The following is a 20,240-nucleotide window of genomic DNA, read 5'->3' as shown; positions in this document are numbered from 1 at the left end:
TTGCCGGAAAAATAAGATTATAAGGGCAAGTTTATTTAACATTGAGATAAATGGCTAACTCGCTAAATTGGGGAGATATCGCCAAAGTGGCATTGGTTTTGGCAATTAATTTTGTCACCAAATTTGTCAAGAAATCTCCAAACGTCACCGAACCTGGCGACCATTTGACGACATTTGGGACTGGTTCCCATATAACTATAACTAAATATATGTAACCGTATCTGACCCTTATATACAAGTTTAACTATACATGTCTTCCAGCAGTTTCGAGAAATGGAAAGTGCTAGAGATTTCTCAGCGGCCGGGAGAAGGAACTTTATAAGATCGGAGAGAGCATCAGTTCTCAGTTTTTGGTTCAGAGTTAGATGTCCGTGCGAGCTTCGCTCTTTACACTCGCTTTGCATTGCATTTTTTTTTAAAGTTCTTAGTTGTTTAAAGTGGTAACTACTGATTGTGTTCTGTCATACTGAGAAGAGCTGTACGAGTACTTTCGGGGAAAGTTCTAGAATTGTAAAGTGTTTCTTTTGTGAAAATAAATTTTATCGAGCTCTCATTGGTTCTGTGTGCATTCAATCCATTACGAACCAGTACGTACGCAACAATATATGAAAATTATGTAACAATTTATGGAAAAAACCTTCCAGAAACCAAGAATACGGAGCAGCTTTTTGAGGCCATAGAAATAATTTTAACCACATAAATATGAGTGTTTCTGAAGCACCGATGACTCGCACGTTTTCAAATCATACAAAGCCTGTGAATCATATTCGAAGCACATGGCTCCAAAAATGAAGGCAACTGTGATGCATATGGAAGTCAACATGTAAAGCTTCCTCTCAATTTTGAGGAAGAACACCCCGAGGAACATCACAAATAGGCTTTTTCATTTTTAATGCTATTTTCTCAAGTCATTGAAACTAAATTTTACTTTTGCGCATAAGCCGTGAGCAAAACGTGTAATTACAGAAAATGAAAGCTGAATTTTATTTCCACTAATAGAATGGTACTTTCACATATTCTTAATCTGAAAGATCTGTGGGACTGTCCTTTACAACAAAATTATATTTACAAGGAATTTTACAAGCTCATCACGAATGAAGTTCTTCTAATATTCCGATTTTTGATTCCTTCTAATATTGCGATTCTTATAATATACTGATATCCTCTCGTGTAAAAACTGAGAAGTCCGACCTTAGTAAAAATGTTTAATTTTAACTAAGCAGAATTTATAGAGAATTTTCCAGTTAGCACCCCAAATATGTAGGTTTAGGAATTTAATTTTAATTTTCTTGTAGCTGCAAATCAAATGTTTGTAAATATTTGCCTCAGCGTGTATAAAACTACTTAAAAAAATAAAACATTACATATGAGCTCACCATAATAAACGAGCCATTCGCTTACTGTTACAGACATAAGCGTCATTGTAAACATCAGAGACAGGATTCCTATTAGGCCAACGGCTGCTTCATGTACTAATAATTTCTGGTTTAAATAAGGTACCACTCCTAACGTTGCTGCGGCTTTCAGAAGAATCATAATGGTGTTCATATTCGAATACTGCGTTACCGTCCATTTAAATACTTTCCTGGTGTAGGAAAAACCTATAGACAATGCACCTGAGGGGAAAAAGTGAATGTTAAGATATGTTATTAGAAAGAATAAAATAATGAAATTACTCATTATGAATAGTAATTACAAAATTATTTTACTTTATTTGATTTAAAATTAACATCACCCGTATGTTCTTTATTTAAGAGCGTGAAAGCTTGCACACTAAATGTTTCGAGACAAAATTAAAAATAGCATTATTAAGATACAATAACATGCCGAATAAATATTAATTTAGAAATCAAACAACAAAAATCAGCGTTATATTTTCAAATTTTCACAGGACTAGTTTCGATGGTTTTACCGAAACATCATCCTTAGCTGCAAAAGCTCAAATGAACGAGATAAGATCTTAAGAACGAGATAAGATCTTGAATGTTTTGAATGCTTTAGATATAGAGCTTTCGGCAGCGACGTTCGCTATTATACGTACTCTAGCCCAGCTTTGAGAGATAGTTTTCTGGCATTAGCCATTTAACTAGCCGAAGTTCGCGCATCAGTGCGCATGCGCTGTTAAAGGTTTAAGTGAAGCTTAATTAGGCAAAACTGTGTAATGTGCAGCAACGAACTGCATTTTCAATGTTGTGTTATTTAACACGCACAGGTTTGATTTTACTCAGTAATTGTGCTATTGTTAATTTCATGTTCTAAACTTAAAAAAAGTTATTTTAAAACCTTCATAGGACTTTGAAGTACTTTTACATAGACGGAGTTATAATTCGTTTGGCAGCATAGTAGGGCCTAAAAACCTTTTGAAATTTGATTAGCGCAGGATAAGGCCCTATAATGTGAAATTAGGAACTCATACGGTTGTGTTTTCATTTCCTTCAATTTTCTTCGAAAAATCGGGTATTTTCTTTCATTCTAATGAATTGCGATCGTTGTACTGTTAATTACTAAGAAAATGTTTTAGGAAATTGTGAAATTATTTTTAAAAGTCACATAAAAGGATAAATGAAAATTTCTTATTCCCTTTAATAACTACAACCAGCAATTATTGCTTTTGCTACTAAAATTCGTATTTTACCAATAGAGAAATTACTGATATTTCACTTGCTGGAAATATTTGTTGGAAGACCTGCACGCAAAGGGTTCAGGGATGAAATATACAACGTTGTCTTAAATATCCAATTCTTTTCTTTATCAAATCGTACAAACGTCTTTGTGCAACATAATTTACAATGGAATTATATCACAGCAAAATTTTCCTACATTTCGCCACTTCTACTTCGCTTTACTACTCTCCCGTACTACTTCATTTTTTCCTGCTACTTTGCTTCTACTTACACCTAAAAAATATGTGATTTTATGTTCTGTATTTTGATTATCTAAGAATTCATTTTTATGTTATAAATATGTCATCAACATTGGTAATTTTACAGCAGAAGAAGGTACGTACATAAAGGGGTTCAATAAAGAGAGTAAAATGGTTTACTGATACCTATAAAATATTTCTATATAAGTAAGTACTAACTCAGAAAGCTTTGAAAATAACAAATTATATATATATATATTAATTATATTGGAACATAAGAAATAAATTTATTTTCTTGCAAGAAACAATATTCTTCAATAAATGGCCTTATTAGTTTATAGAGCTATTAGGTTATTTGAAAGCAAAAGACTTGAAAAATGAGCAACGCCTTCGCCGGGAATCGAACCGCGGACCTCTGGAATACGCCCCCAGCTTGCAGACCACTACACCACGAAGGCACGCTAAGAAGGCGGAAAAAAATACCTTAAATACTCCCCCTTTTAAAGGACGATTGGGGGATTAGGGGACCCAATCGTCAAATCCTGGTGGCGGAGAATCGTCATCCACCACCTTTTATAGTTCGGGCGCCATTTGTAGAGCTATTAGGTTATTTGGAAGCAAGAGACTTGAAAAATAAGCAACGCCTTTGCCGGGAATTGAACCGCGGACCTGTGGAATACGCGCCCAGCGTGCAGACCACTACACCACGAAGGTACGCTAAGAAGGCGGGAGAAATACCTTATAAATTTACATTTTAAACGCTTATTTTCTAAAATGTAGTGTACATCATCATCAGAAATAAATGTTACATAACTAGATTTGCAAGAAGATATGGCAGAAATTTTGTTGTAGCTAAAGACTTCTAAAACCTGAAAGGCATGTGCTGAAAACCTACAGTGCATAGAGCGATTCTTAGCAGTGCTTAAAAAATTATGAATTTAAGATGTGCAAGTACTCGAATTCTAATATTTTCAATAACTTGCACTCTGTCAAATCAACAAGTTTTTAAGCTATGTCTGAGTACTTTTCTTTAAAAGAGAGAAACAAATTTTAGAGAAGTTCAATATTATTAGATTACAAAGTCTCGCTTTCTTTGGCAGTATTAAACTAGAGCTCTAGAAAGACTGTAGAGTAATTATCCTCAGGTCTTAGGACAACAGATAAAGTCAAATAAAAAGTGTAAATGACCCACTATTCAACCGCATATAGATCATTGTAGCGTAATCACCCTTTATTAACACATCAAATTATTTGTCATTGCAAAGAGATCCTCATCACGACTCCGGAGAATGTGATCCACATCCTCGAAGTCTTCCAGAACCAAGCGTTACGCATAATTACTGGGGCAGTGAGATCTACTCCTATTCTTGCAATGCAGCTTTTAACCGTTTGGGAACCTGTTCATGATTGTATTACGAGAAAAGCGATCCTATTATACCAGAAGCTGGCGCGTTTGCCCGACAACCCTTTTGGGAGGAACTATAATAATGAAATTTCTAGAAATTCTTAAAACTGAAAGTGGCTTTACCCAGGTTACACAGAGAGAATCTGATGCTTTGGAATTGATCCGGGATTAGCTAATTTTACTTCCTTCCCATTGTCAACTGGACTTTTCAAATTTGAATATAAATCTTTATCTTATTCAAAGAGTTGTTAAAAACGAAAAAGCGATTCACAATTACGACATATTGCAATGGAAACTATTAGGGTTCGCTATCCTCAAAATGAGTGATTGCGGGTCTACACTGACGGCTCTATGTTAAGAGAGAATGCGCGGTGCTGGAGCAGGCATACATAACGAGTGTTTTAGTTTCTACTTACCAATGAGCTCTCTTACTACTGCCTTTGATGGGAAAATCGAAGCTATTGCTGTGGCTGTTCAACAACTGTCGATTCGTAGCCACTCTTTTGTAAAGGCAGTCATATTGTCAGATTCGAAAAGTGTGCTTCAAGCTATTATGAAAAATCAAAATAGTTCCCAAAGAATCTTAGACAGTAAGCCTTTGCTTAAGGCAATGGCACGCAGAATTTCTTTCCAATGGTTTCCAGCCCAGTTTGGAATTATGTGAAATGAAAAAGCTGATACATTGGCTAAGAAAGCAAATTTGATAATGCAACGCATTAATCGACCGCTTTCTTTTCATACGACTAAATTGTTCGTTAACCTGACTCTTAAGAAAATTCTTAAGCAGGATATGAATTAACGAGCTTATGCATAAGAGTTGGAGAATTCTGGGGAAAGAGACAACTTTCATTCCCAGTTATCCAAGGAAAACAGCGGTAACTCTATTTAGACGTCTGACCGGACATGAATGTTTGCGAAAGCACGTCTACAGAATTGCAGTGGTGGATTCCCCAAACTGTATTTTGTAAGACTCCAATCAGTCTATGATTTTTTAACACTTAAATAATTGTATTGCACTTTCTTGGTATGAGGAAAAGTACTGAAGAGCCTATTAACTAATGGCTTAAGCCCTAATGTTTGGCATTTGTACAATAAAAGTAAATCAATCGCATATAGTTGCATAGATCACCCCATTAGGGCTTACGTAAGCTAACACTTCTGGCTTAACTTAAACAAGTAATATTGAACTTAAAATGTATTTAAGCTAGCCTAACGGCTCACAGGATAATTTAAACGTGCAGGAAGGCTCTGGCTAGTAAAGTCGGTGAAACAAGCAAAATGGTTTGAAACACTCAACGCCACAGAATAAAATCGTTTTTAAGTCAGAGTAACAACACGGCCTTGAAGCAGGCATAAAACGCTTTAACATTACCCTCTAAAATCTTCGCTGAAATAGCACTTCTTAATCTCTTAATCTGAATAAACGCGCGCTATGTAATTTACATTCCGGTAGGAAAACGCTGATGAAAAGGAGAACTGAAACAAAGTTGCTTTAACTAAAAATAACTATTAATCAAAATAAATAAATAAATCTCCAGAAGATAAATTAATATAAAATGTCAATAATGCACAGTATGCATAAATGTTTGCTCAGATACTAATTATTAGAAATACTACGACAAAATATAGTTCTTCTAAATACCGAACTGCCGACTAACAGCTCACCACATTATGAACAATAGTAATTTTCCATTTATTCATTCCAAGGATTATTATTTTCGCCGATTTTATCAAGTTCGTTGAAACTATCTGTTGACATGAGTGTCCTCGGTAATCTTATTAATTTGTCATAAAATTTAACAACGTTTAGCCTTAAAATTTAACGACGTAAATATCGATACTGATAAATGTATTTAGCATTCTCGGTGCTATTACAAAACTGCTGGTAAAGATGTATGAAATATGTATTGATGTAGCTGTAAGATAAATATGCAGACAATGCATTCATGAATAATACTAATTAAAACATAATTTGCTGCTCGTGGATAAAACACTAGTCTAAAATCTTATTCTAAATATCAAGTCTTAAATCTGGTTTCATATAATTCTAAAGAAAATATAGAATAATTGATTAGTAGCTTTAGATCATTTTAATTGAATAATAAGAGATAAAATTTAATCATCTCCTTCTGATGTCTTTTATATATAACATGTTTATATTTCAGAACTAATAAAACAAACTTTAAGAAGTGGCAAAACGTAAAGCAAAAAATAATTTTCATCATAGATAAACGCTTAGTCACATGTTAAACTTAACAATTAAATGCTGGAATCTTCCATTTTTTTCCACACATCATATCATGGTTATTAACCTACAAAGTTTGCTCTTGTGGGACGTCACTGAAGTTTAGTTTGCTTATAAACAATTACTCTCTTTGTATCTTTTCCTGACTTTTGGTAGTACGTGACGCCAGCGCAGGGAACAGCCTTTGTCTATTGACCTTGTTTATAGTTAGTTTTTTTTATATTCATAAGCTTAAACTAAATATTTAAATAAAAGGCTGACCGCATTCTCCTCCTGAAAGTATGAAATTCATCTCAGGGGAATTCTCCCTAGTTGAGAATTCCCATATTAGTGCATGTCGTAATCATTAACTTCTTGAGTCAAACGCATATTGCTCTGACAATATCAGAATTAATTTCACAAAATCATAAACATGGAAGAATTTACAATAAACATTATGTATGATATGAACTTGTTTTCTAAAATGTTTTGAAACGTTTTAGTGCTTATTAAAATTATTTTTAAAATGAAAATTAAACTCATAAAGGAAAAATGAGTACCTAAGTGTTTTGAAAGGTATTCAAAAGGTGCAAAAGGTTCATGAACATCATTTGAGAGCAAGCTGTATTTAAAAGAAGTCTCAAAACCCTTTCTAAATTAATGATTATTCGTTTGAGAGTTTCGATTCTTACCCATTTCAGTTAGGCGAGTAGAAAATCCAATGAACAGAAGTAACCATATTTGTAGCCTGAAGTTTCCAGATCTTTTCTTCATGCAGGTTCTAAAACTCTCTTTTATGTTATCGAAACGAAAGAGGTCCATGAACATTTCCTTCATAGTAACTCCTTTTTGTCTTTCTTTTGTCTCCTTGACATAAAATATTGCCCACATCAAAGCTAAAAACAAACTTCCTGGAGATATGAACATGACAGGCAGGTAACCGCCCTTTTCAAAAACCTGACCGCCTATAAAAGATCCTAGAGGTCCAGACATTATAGAAAAGAATTCCAGAACGGCAAAGCGACTTTGCCTGGACCTGAAAAAAAAAAGAATAACTTATACTAAAAATGAAGGGGGGAAATGTAAATGTTTCAGCTAATATACCTGATTAATTTACTTTAAGTACAAAATTAAAAAGGATTCATAAAAAGAATTAAGAAATGTCACGAAGAAATTATTTTCAGCAGATTTGATATATGTCTTTGAACAATAAGTTACCTACAGACATGATTCAGCGAAAAGGTAATAAAAACAAAAAAAAAAAAACCGATGGAAAATAAAGCCACTTTTAATGTAATTTATCATAATGGCGATGCGATGGTCTACACAAAGATAAGAAATTCGTATGCACTGTCCTCTCACAAGTCGCAGGCTTCGAGCTGGTAAGAGATGGGAGATATTAACTTGTTCTGACAGTGCAGGAGCAATAATTTGTTCATTAATGCCTCTACTTGATATTACAAAACCCAGAACTTCACAGTCACTACCAGGTAAACAAGTAAAAGTACATGGCACACCCGACATTTCGCTACAGAATCGAACAGGTATTACCCCAATACACTAACCAGCTAAAATATGGAAAAAGTTAAACTGACCTTATGCTATTTCTAAGTAATACTGCAGTTATACTTCGGAGTTGTTACATTTAAACATAAGAGAAAAATAACATAAAATTACATACAAAGTTATATGCATACAAAGTTACATTAACAACAAAAAATGTTTGGTATATTCATTAAATTATTGGAGTAAGTGAAAATAGTAAAGTTGACATAGTGGAGATCATTGCATTGAAAATTTTGCATTTTTATGTAAGTGTATAAACATATGGAATTTGATTTTGCTAATATATCGTGAGTCTGATTCTTGTTATGTAGGGATATTTGTTACAGGTAAAAGTGCACTGAGTTCAGATCTTTCAGTCCAAATTCCAAAGATCATAAATAAAGTTCATGGCCTCAGCTCAGTTGGTTTGGTGTTTTGGAGCATTATGAAAATTGTTAGTGTTGCGTGGGGTCAATTATTGGGGTGTAACATAAATATTGCTCTTTCCACTACAAGAAAATTTAGTGATTGTCGGTTATTAAAGCCTCTCGATTTCAGGGAGTTGATGGACCAATGATTTTGGGCTTCCCTGGTATAGCCTCAACTATAACGAAACAAGGATGTAAAATACAACCAGAAAATTAAAAGAGCATGACTAATTCAGTTTGCAGAATGTTCCAGACAGTGCAAGTACTCAAAAAACTCTGAAACTCTCGTCTATAGATATTCTTGTTGCTAGCACTATCTTCACATAATGAAAGGCAATAACCTTTCTTCTAAAGAATCATTTCTACGCATTTAATATTATTATCAATTTTTGTTATTATATTATTAATATAGCTTTTAACAGATTTATAATAAATGTGTTTTTAGTTCCATATGGAGTACTACGCTACCTAAAAATCGCAGCCAACTCCAATCACTAAAACGGAGTCACTTCACTAGTCCAATAGTGCACCAGGCCCCAAAGGTTTTGCTTTTATAACATTTTTAAATAACTTATAGGAGACAGGCTAGTGAACATGACGCAAAAATTGAACATAAGCATAATCCGATTGAAAGCACTTGCTATGGCAACAGACACTTCATTTTATTCTAGATAATTTAGACACATGGGAATAGTATGATTTGGCTTTATAAAAATTAAAATAATATAAATATATACATTAAACTTAATTATTTATTTGATTTATTTTAAAAAAGAAAAGACTGTAATCTGAGAACTTCGGATTACAGATAAACAAGTCTAAAAGTACTTAATTAAAATTTCAAAATTTTTTTTTAGAATTGAAAAGTAAAAAATTAATAATAGGTAAAATTAAAAGACTGAAAAGAAACTGTAATCTGATCTTGGCATGCAGATATCAATTTAACTCTTGAAATGCTTTTAACGTAAGCAGTTATGAGAGAAGATATGAAATGTATTTAAAATGACATAGCTATAAACAAACTTTATAGCTATATTTTATACTTAAAATGACGTTTCCAAAATAGCAAAGCTAAATTATGGGAAAAAATTGCCGTGATATTATTTCATTATTTTTTCACATGAAGACTACTGCCCGTAATTATCAAAATATAGCTATGCACTTATTTCATTCTAATCATGCTTGTAAATAATACTTGCAGCATTCCCTTACATTGTAATTAATTCTGTTTTGCCAGTACTTTCCTGGAATTTTCTCGAATCATGGAATTTAATAACAGAAATTAAATTTGCATACATGTTTTATAGATCTTAGAATCTCATTGTTTATCACATCAGTGTCAATCTAGTCAGAGTTATTTAAAAGTAAACTGTTTTCATGTTGATACACTTTGATGCATCTGTCATGAATATGCATGTTCTGCATAACATGTCGTCATTTTCTTCTACATGTTTGGTTCTTGCCGATGACCGTAACAGAGAATGTCTGATTTTAACGTAGGTGACCTTTACATGCAACTTTCAGCTCTATATATCGTTTTAAGTCGCAAATTAGCAAGAGCTTTTAATTCTATATCTTGTAGTATCAACTGGTTTCGGAATATTAAATAAAATACATTTTAATTTATTCATAACTTTACTTCATTTTAACACTTCACTATACTATAAAACGTAAATTTTAACACTTCACTATAATTTTTTTCTCCAATGATAAACTTTTTGCGTCGCAAATTGGCCTCAGAAATGCCTCTTGCCCTCCTTTCATCAGCTTTCAAGACCGCTTCAGAAAACTGCAATTATTTTGTGTTCCGTAGTCTTTTATCTGAAAATTAGCAAAGACGATCCACTAAGGATATGTTTTCAAATCAACAGAAGTTTCATTTCAAAGCCAAATGAAAGAGTGGATGTGCATTCTTATTTTCCGTTTTTTTAAGTGAATTTTCCATTATGTGATCCTAATACAACCCCGCTGTTAAGAGAGAGTAATAAATTAAGCTATAGATCATCCCTTTTCGTTTTCGCTACATTTTGGGGGGGATTGGAAAACACGAAGCGACGAATGTTTCTCGTGGGTAAGGATACAGGCTTCATTTAACCCTCAAGAGTGTGCGTTATTACTGACACCTGAAGACGCTATCCAAATTGACGAGTCTGTCTCGAGGGAAACGCTGACGTGGGTAACTCAAATACATTTATAAGGTACATGCTTTGAAACAGCGACTTCAGTGGTCGAAAAACTGCGAAACAGAAGGCAGTTTTTAATACTTATATCTTATTTAAGAAATAGCTGAGCAATTAAAAAATTTTAAATATATAGTGGTATATGAGTAAAGAATTTTATGTTTAGAAAATCTGTTTCTGCCTACCTTTCATTAGTAATGTCAGACATGTAGCTGTATGTCGATGACATGATAATTACGATGCCACCCGATAAACCAGACACAGAAGCACTTGCCAAGAACCAGTATGGCGAAGCTGTTGGAAAATAAGCAATGACTGCTTGCATGAAGAAATCTATTACTGTTCCTATTGTTGCCAGGATGAGAGGATACTTCCTGTTATACTTGTCACTCCACGGTCCTTAAAAATATTAAATAATATATTATTGTAGGACCTTATTACTGTAGGACCTGATGTAAACTATTTAACTTTATTCAGAGGCAGAATTAACGGTGAGAGCAACGAATGCGCGCCTTGGGCGCCGCAAAATCCCAGGTTTATAGTTTTTTCTTATGATACCGAGTTTGGTTTCATACGTGGAATTTTAATTACCTGTAAGTTTACTGTTGGTAGTAAAACCGAGCGAATGCGTACGTCCCGAGCGAATACGTACGTCCCGTAGCGAGCTCCAGTTTTAACGCGGACTAAGTGTCGTCATTTAGTGCAATAGCGCACTATTCTTATATCAGTGAAAAGGTCTTGCCAAGAGCTCGAATTTGATGTTGATTTCATGCTATTTTGTCTAATATATACAGAGTAATGATCTTTTAAAGATTCCACTCCATTGTCTAAGCGATCGCAATTGATAACAGAGCAAGGAAGCACCAATATCAGCGAAGTGCTATTTAGCAGCGTTTTTATAAAAACGATAGCTCGGCTCCATCTGTTCATCCAGCCACAATCGAAGTACCATAGGATAGCTAATACTTTCCGCCCGCCCATGTTACAAGTTTGAAAGCTGTAGTGTTATTGTGTGTGATAATATTTCGTGTTTTTTAAGTGTCGAAGCGTGCATATTTCCACGATACTTATATACGTTCATATCTCACCATCCTTTGGGAATACTGAAGAGATACAGTAGTAGCAAGGTAGGCCTCTTTATTACCTTTATTTTGATGTGCATCTCATCTTCGTAGTCCCAATAGTTCTATTTTTATAAAGCATTACTGTTTAATTACGAATTTGGAATTCATTTTCCCCATGCCTAACCCCCCTGTTCGTCCTTGAGAACTCTACAACGTCCATTGTCCAGCCCCCTCTACATTCCCTTACCCTCTAAGGTCACTTGGGAGCTACCACGGAAGTTAACTCTACACTGCCATCTAAAGGACTTTGCAAGAACAATTTTCTCATGCGCTACTGTTCACATCCAGGACTTAGTTCTTTCCCCGGTAACACATCGGTATATTCTTTCAGTGTCGCACCAGTGTAGCATGAGTTATTTATTCTAGCGTGGCATTTCTTCAACTATTAGTTCTTTTTCCTCTAACACCCCATGGTTATTTTTGAACATACATATTTTTGAACATTTTGTCAGTATATATATATTTAAGTTTATTAAAATGATTCTATATATATTTTTTCTTTAAGCTTATTATAATGATCCACACATTTCCTGTTTTCTGTTTTCAGTAGTATTTTTAACGCATAGCGCGTAGAATATCAACTGAGTATTGTGTTTCTCGGATATATTAATCTTAATTTTCTGCTTTGTTTAATCATTTTAGTTCTGAAATACTATGCTTTCCGAGTAATAATATCAATTCTTCAATCAATAATTCCTATTTATTGTGCTTTTTAGAAATTGTAATTAAAAAACATTATTGCGTTGTATACTGTTTATGATTATCCAGTTTTGTGCACCTCGCTTAATATAACTTTAATCTCCTGCATTATTTTTGTATTATAATTCTCATTTACTGTGCTTTACATGTTAATATAATTTTAACTTTCTGCAGTGTATAATCAATAATTCGCCAGCTTACTGCATACGGCTAATATAATTCTAATTTATTGCATTATATAATCTCAATTTCTCTAATTTCTGATCCCTCGAATGCGCTAACAACTCTACGCCAATCTCACATATATTCCCTTACCCTTTCCTCCTCCTCTATCTCAACTCCCACTAACATATTTAACTACTTAGATAATTAAGCTCATTATTTTTTCATTCCTCCTGCCACCTCATCTGTAGCTTTCCAACTCCTCATTCAGCAGGTACTTAAGTTATAATTTACTTATATTCAGTAAGTTTTAAACTTTTTACCAGTCTAGTGTATTGCCAGCATTAGCAGTTTGTACAGTACTTTTTTTTTTTTATGGTGGTGATGTTTAACTAAACTTACCTGTTAACAGTGTTGCTTTAATTTTAATATTTATAGTGTTCACTTATCATTCTATTTTTTTAAAATTACATTATTGTTCTGCATTCACAATTATGCCACTAGCATGGTAAATCTGTTGTCCAGTTAGCATCGCTTATCTGCGACTTATTGTGCTAGTAATTTTCATTGTGCTAGATAACAAGAGATCTTTTTTATTTTAGTACTTTATTCACTTTTGTTTGCTCACTGTATTATATTGTATGTCAGTATCCAACTGCTTTGCAACTGTATAATTATGCCATCCACTACATCGCACACACACAAACCCAGTGACTACACTGAAGGCACTCATCCCCCCATCCCAAACACCTCCAACATACTATCGGAAGTAGCATCCTATTCAGAAAACTCGCACATGTCAGTGCCTATATCTGCCTCTGACATCTACTCTTGCAGCATGGAGATCGCAAACTCACATTACAGTCTCAGATATGTAATACCCAATGCTATCCGGGAAGAGCTAATCTCTCTATTATCAGTGCTCTATAAACTAGCCAGCAACAATGCAACAGAAACTTCCGAAATCATCAAATCCTGTGAACAACAGCCCTGCACCGCTGATGCAACAGCAAACAACTCACAGTGCTGCTCAAATTATCCACAGCCTGAAATTCCAAAGGACGCTACCAATTGTGATAACTATGTAGCACCCAGCATCAAAGAAACCTACGCACAAGTTCTGAGGCAAAAGAAAAAAGAGCCAGTCCTTCTCATCTATCCAAAAGACTCCAGAAGTGTGTCAAAATAACAAGAAAAAAATGCAAGAGATTTTCCCTATCGAAAACATCTAAATTCATATAAAAAAGATAGTACCGATAAAGCAAGGTGGACTTGCAGTACATTGCACCTCACAGGATGATGTAGCTAAGCTAGACAGCCTCCTGAAACAGACGGAAAAAGCAACTGATCCATCCAAGGTACCAAAGCTAAGAACTCCTAAGTGCACCATCCACCGACTGCCGCCGAATACAACAGCTGAAGCAGTAAGCACCGCACTTGCAAAAGCTACGAACAGCAACATCTCCAATTTTAAGCCTCTGTTTAAGCTTAAGGACAAATACAACACAATCAAATGGATTGTGGAATGTAAAATTGTTTCATTCCATAAATGTATGAACTTACGAACCGCCCACTTTGGCTGGCACACCAGTTCAATTACAGAATTTATAGGTTCATTCACAGATGTTATCACTGTCAAGCGTTTAGCCACCACTCTAAGAATTGCACCTATCATCCACACTGCGCTTACTGCGGTGGCAAACACCAGGAAAGCGAACGTAAATCTAATAGCCCTAACTGCATAAACTGTGAAATAAACAATAAGCATTTCGGCACCAAATACTAATGTGACCATCCCACTTATGTCAACTACTGCGCATCCTACAAAGAAGAATTTTTAAGAATCAAAAGCAGAACGCAATACAATGAGTAGTCAACCTCCAAGCAACGTTAATATCATATAAAACCATCCCACTGCACTTCTCCGTCAGTCTAATCGTCAAAATGGAATTAAAGCTCTGCATATCACCTTCAGCGTTCAAAGATAGCCACCGATAATTTAATACAATTCATTTCAGAACAATATCATGACATAATTTTTGTACAAGAGCCATACTGCAACCAAGGTTCCCCAAGAAACTTACCACTAACATGGAACGTCATATCCTGGCAGAACTCAGACACTACACAGTCCCCGAGAGCAGCCATCATCTTGCTAAATAAGTCCTGGACTCCACTCGTTATCAAAGCACACAGAGATGTAGTCACCATATCCATTACCACAGCAGAATCACAAAGGTACCTCACTAGCGCCTATGCGTCGCCTATTGAAGACCTCGATAACACCCTGCAAGAAATAAAGACGACTCTCCACAATAGCAACGTCCCTCACGTGATAAACGGTGATTTTAACCAACAGAACAGCCTGTGGGGTCATCCACGTACGACCCCAAGAGGAACAGAAATGGAGGACTTTATTAACTCTAACAATCTAATTCTGCATAACGACCCTGAGGACTTACCCACTTTTACCACAATCAATGGAAGAGGATGGCCCGATTTGACTACCAGTACACACCACCTACCTCACAAAATCCAGAATAGGAAGATCAGCGAAGACGATTCTTTCTCCGACCAGAAATACATCACCTTTGAAATTGCCCAGAAAATAGAAAACATACAGATTAAACGCTTTCGAATTAGTAGCAGCACAGAAAACATGTTTATCAAACTATTAAGTCTAAAAGTTCAATCCATTCTACAAACCATCACCCAGACTAATTCCAAAGAAGATGTCAATATATATGCAATACACCTCACACGACTTATTCAAGAATGCTGCCATGCATCCTTCAAGCTAAAGTCAGCCACCAATCAAACAAAAGCTAACTGGTGGACCAAAGAACTGCGTGCAGATCTCCAAAAGACCAGAGCGCTAAGACGTAGATTAGGGTCTCGCACAAACGACGAAGATCGCACAGCAGCATGGGCCGAATACAACAGGCAAAGGGCAATTTATAAGAAAAAAAGCACGGAAGCTAAACTAAAATCTTGTACCTCCTTTTGCACCAATAACCAAAATACTTTCGGAGTCTATAAAATGGCCACCTCAAAGATTTTCAAGCCGACGCAGATACACACCCCAAATAGCATACATATGCACAACAACGCCAACGTTACGACAGAAGCATTAAACAACATCCTAGACCATGTTTTCCCACATGACAACAGCGAAGAAGACACCCCAGAGCAACGAGAATTAAGAATCTCCATTAATTCACCAAGCACCCCAGATGACAGACAATTTACAAAAAAAGAACTACTACAACTCGTCAAAACACTCAACAATGCAAAGGCACCTGGCCCGGATGGGATTTCAAATCAAGTTTTGAAGATAATCTGTAAAGTCAGTCCAGAAATACTTCTAAATCTGTACAATAAATGCCTGAAATACAACTGCTTCCCGGACTGCTTCAAGCACGGGCAAATCATCCTCTTCTCGAAGAAAAATAAAAAACCAAAGGACCCTCGCTCATACCGACCAATAAATCTACTACCAGCCATGGGAAAGCTCCTTGAACGACTTCTGGTCAATAGACTAACCAGTATGGATTTAAACCCAAAAGCTCAACCACTCATGCAATAGATATAGCAATCTCTCAAATACAAGCAAACAAAGGCCATCAAATGCATTCGGCTCTCCTATGTCTTGACCTGCAAAATGCATTCGATTCTCTCTGGTGGCCAGCTGTCAAGCAGGCCCTCAGGGAGATGCAGTGTCCAAGAAACCTGTACCTTATGATTACGGACTATCTCAAGAACAGACAAAGCGTAGTAATCTATGACAATACCATAATCGCCAGAAAACAAACTAGAGGATGTCCCCAAGGGTCGTGTATGAGCGCGGACCTCTGGAACATCACCATTAATAATATTATCGATCATCAGTGGCCAAATCACACAAGGATTGTAGCCTTCGCTGACGATGTTGTCTTCATAATCCAAGGATCTACACGAAGACAACTAGAGGAAAACTGCAACACCACCCTTAATATATTCAACTACCTTTGTCATAGAATAAAACTCCAAATATCAAACATAAAATCGCACGCACTTATAATACACAAGCCAGGACAAACAATAACCAGGAATCCCACGCTACGAATTGGAAACAATAAAATAAAATGTGTGAAGACCATTAAGTACTTAGGACTCACCATAGACCAGAAATTCAATTGGATACGACATCTTCAGGAAAAGAAGCTAACCACCGCCAAAATCGCAAAAGCATTAAGGGAAATGAAAGGATATTCCTGGGGCCTTAATCATCGCATTATGAAAATTCTATTAAAGACGGTAGTCAATAAAATAATCACCTATGGAGCCGCTATCTGGGCCTTTCCCATGACAGCAAGAAAAATTCGGACCCTTAACTCAATTCAAAGACCTTTCTTGATCAATATTACCCGATCATTCTCAACAACCTTCACCAACGCACTACAAACAATAGCCGGGGTGATGCCGCTACCAATTCAAACAGAAATCGACGCACTGTCCACAATCATCCTACAACACAAGAAAACTTCGACGTACAACGGCGTAATTTTCAATCCACAAGAATATGAAGAAAAGCCATCGAAATATAACAGACATCCTGCTCTGGGTCTTCACAATCTCCATTGCAACCTCGACAAGCCACCTCCATCAACTGATTTTACTGCATACACGGATGGCTCAAAGATCGAAAATAAGGTAGGAAGCGGAGTCACCATAAAAACAAAAACAGGCCTCCACTCGGAATGGCAAGGCTACCTTCGGCCGCAAAACAGCGTATATCAAGCAGAGCTCATAGCCATACTAAACAGCATTATGCAACTTAATGACTTAAATACAGATACCATCCACGTAATCACCGACAGTCAGTCTTCCATACACGCCATCAAACAACAGCACACAAATTCTCCTATAGCCCGGCAAATTCAAGACATCATAAGCACAAGTAATAAGAAATTTGTCATGTCATGGACCAGAGGGCACAACGCCTGTGAAGGCAATGAAAGGGCCGATTATCTAGCAAAACAGGCAGCTCTAGAACAAACAGGATCTCAAATTCATATCCCATGGCCTAAATCAGCATTAAAATACAAGCTAAAACAAATGGCGAATGAAAAGTGGCAACGTCAATGGGAACAAGAACCACAAGGACGACGTACATTCGAACTACTACCCAAGGCTGATGAAAATACCGCAATTTCAACCTACTTCCTCACCCAGTACATCTCTGGTCACGGTCCCTTCCCCAAGTATTTTTATGATCGCAATATGGCTACGTCGGATAGATGCATATGCGGGGAATGCGGAGACCCTGAACATTACAAGTTTAAATGTCCGCTAACGTCAGCCCATCACATTCGCCATCCCACCGACACTGGAATAGAATTTAAAAGATTCATTATTAAGCACCGTAAAGTTTTCCAAAACATCAAAAATATTATTGATTTCTTACACCGCCAAGGACTGGACCTGTGTCATCCATAGCTTACAACTCCAAATAATCCTCTAGGTTCATAAAACGCAACAATAATAATATCCACTCTCACCCTCATACTATACAGGAGTGCCTTTAGAAAACACACTTAAATATATCCATTTATTGAGACAACCGTAACTTTTCTCATACCACGAACTATGAACTACTTCATACTGTACAATGCGTGACAGATGCACCAGTACTACGTACTCAACACTATGTACCATGAAATGAATTCATAAACTGTATGCTGTATTATGAACTGCACTATGAATGATAACTTATAAACTGTGAACCGTGTAACAAAAAAAACCAAACAAACAACGAACCACATACCATAAACACTCCCCCCCCCAACAACAAAGCTCCAAACCGAAACACAAAAAAAAATATGTATATACATCTGTAAATAACTTATTGTAATTATTGTATCTATACATTCAACTGCAAAGTACCCGTGTAAAGTATATCTGAGACAATATTGTCTGCAATTCAAATTATGCACCATAACAGTGTATTATGAATTCTGCTTGCTGCAATGTAAACTAATTTCTGAGCATGGTGTTAGCGTGCCCGGTCAGGGTAAACTTCTATAGATGGTTAGTGCAGTGGGGCGATACCAGTTTTGCCCATGGCGATGTTTTGGTGCCTCCTGCACTTCTTGACTGCCATTGACTGACTGTTGGTAGTAAAACCTCACACAGTAGGCGTCACTTAATGCGATCACATTTATCCACGCATATTTTGATAACATTAAACGATCAGAAAAAAATTACCTTCAGAATAACGTAGTGATGGATTAATTTAATACAAATGTTACCGACAATATATGAAACGCAGGCATTTTATAGAATACCTAGGCATTTTACAGAACCTCTGGCGTTTTTAGGCAAAGTATGAAATATGACAATTATTATATAACTTCCCTTATAGGCATTCTATAGAATGACAGAAGAAATACCTTATAATTTTATTTATTAAAAAATAAGATTATATTTTATTTTACCTGTCTCTCTCTCTTTTTTAGGAGGCCAATATTTTCTTCTGTGCCGATAATCTATTTCTGACTATAGTGATATTATTTCAGATGGCTTTTATTAAATGTAGAATAAGAGTTTGAGATACTATGAATTATCAAAAGAAATAAAATAGGTATCCTAATGTAAGAGCTAACTAATTTTTCGCCAGCAAATCCAAAGCAAAATATTTTTTAAATCTGAAATACGTTTATTTTTAAATACCTTGAATCACAAAAAGTATATATACGTTATAATTTTCTTTCTGCAAATACGAACTTTTAGGATCACTTCATAGAAACTACTGAAATTTGAATCTAACATTTTCTTCATCTTTCTGATAACAGAACTTCAAACATAAACATGAATCTGCTTAAACTAAGATACATGTACGTCTACGATGAATCACAATATTATCAGCAGTTTCCTTTCATTCTACGAAAAGTCTCTGCCATAAGGCCTGCAAAAAGAACCATCTTTAACATGGAAGATTATTAATTTCACATTTATGCATCATTAACAGTAGCTTCGAAACAGCAGTAACAATTTTTAAATTCCGGAAGCAAAAAAGAGGAAGAAAACGTTTTCATTAAAAGAAAAAATTTTCTATTTTTATTCCGTTGTTATTTACCCAGTATTATTGTTATTTATATAGTAGGTGTTGCTTAACGTAATCACGTTTATCCAAGGCTATTTTAATAATGATAGCTGTTAAACAATGACAAATATATCCTTCAAATCAGCAACAGAATTTAACTAAGTTAATAAAAATACAGTAGTAACATATAAATGCTTAATTTCACACCACTTTAACTAGGAAAAATTCGTTACTAGTGTATTGTTTGCAACACTATGAAAAAGTTCAGTTATGAATAGTGTCTAATCTTTCTAGAAATTACTTTACCATTGATTACCTAAACTTAATACTCGTAGGACTTTCTATATCAGCATTTAAAGGAAATTCACCAGTTTCATTTTTACGTTCTTCGGAACATTTATTACATGATATGCTTGGATCTCTTCTGTCATCTCCATCTGTCTTAAGAAGAGAGACCTGCGTCTGATCGTTCTCGAAATCAAGAGAGTTGTTGAGAATGTGCACCAAATTAAACAAAAGATTACAT

At 35.5% G+C, this 20,240-nt stretch overlaps 1 protein-coding gene across 3 annotated transcripts in view; it reads right to left on the bottom strand.

Moving 5' to 3' along the window:
- Positions 1-20,240, bottom strand: part of LOC118187445 (putative peptidoglycan muropeptide transporter SLC46) — a 42,895-nt gene that overhangs the window by 11,796 nt on the left and 10,859 nt on the right. For all 3 annotated transcript variants that reach the window (XM_085825404.1, XM_035357668.2, XM_035357670.2), the window contains 3 exons: positions 10,831-11,044; positions 7,185-7,528; positions 1,377-1,616 (listed from right to left, as the gene is read on the bottom strand). In XM_085825404.1, the coding sequence (XP_085681530.1) occupies positions 1,377-1,616; positions 7,185-7,528; positions 10,831-11,044 (798 nt within the window). The remainder of the gene's footprint in view (positions 1-1,376; positions 1,617-7,184; positions 7,529-10,830; positions 11,045-20,240) is intronic.

This window comes from Stegodyphus dumicola, chromosome 10 (assembly GCF_044657685.1).
Source record: "Stegodyphus dumicola isolate Sdum_Otavi_A_Nest chromosome 10, ASM4465768v1".
Lineage (NCBI taxonomy): Eukaryota > Metazoa > Arthropoda > Arachnida > Araneae > Eresidae > Stegodyphus > Stegodyphus dumicola.
Note: the sequence above shows the minus strand (reverse complement) of the source record. Positions and strands in the feature narration are given on the sequence as shown.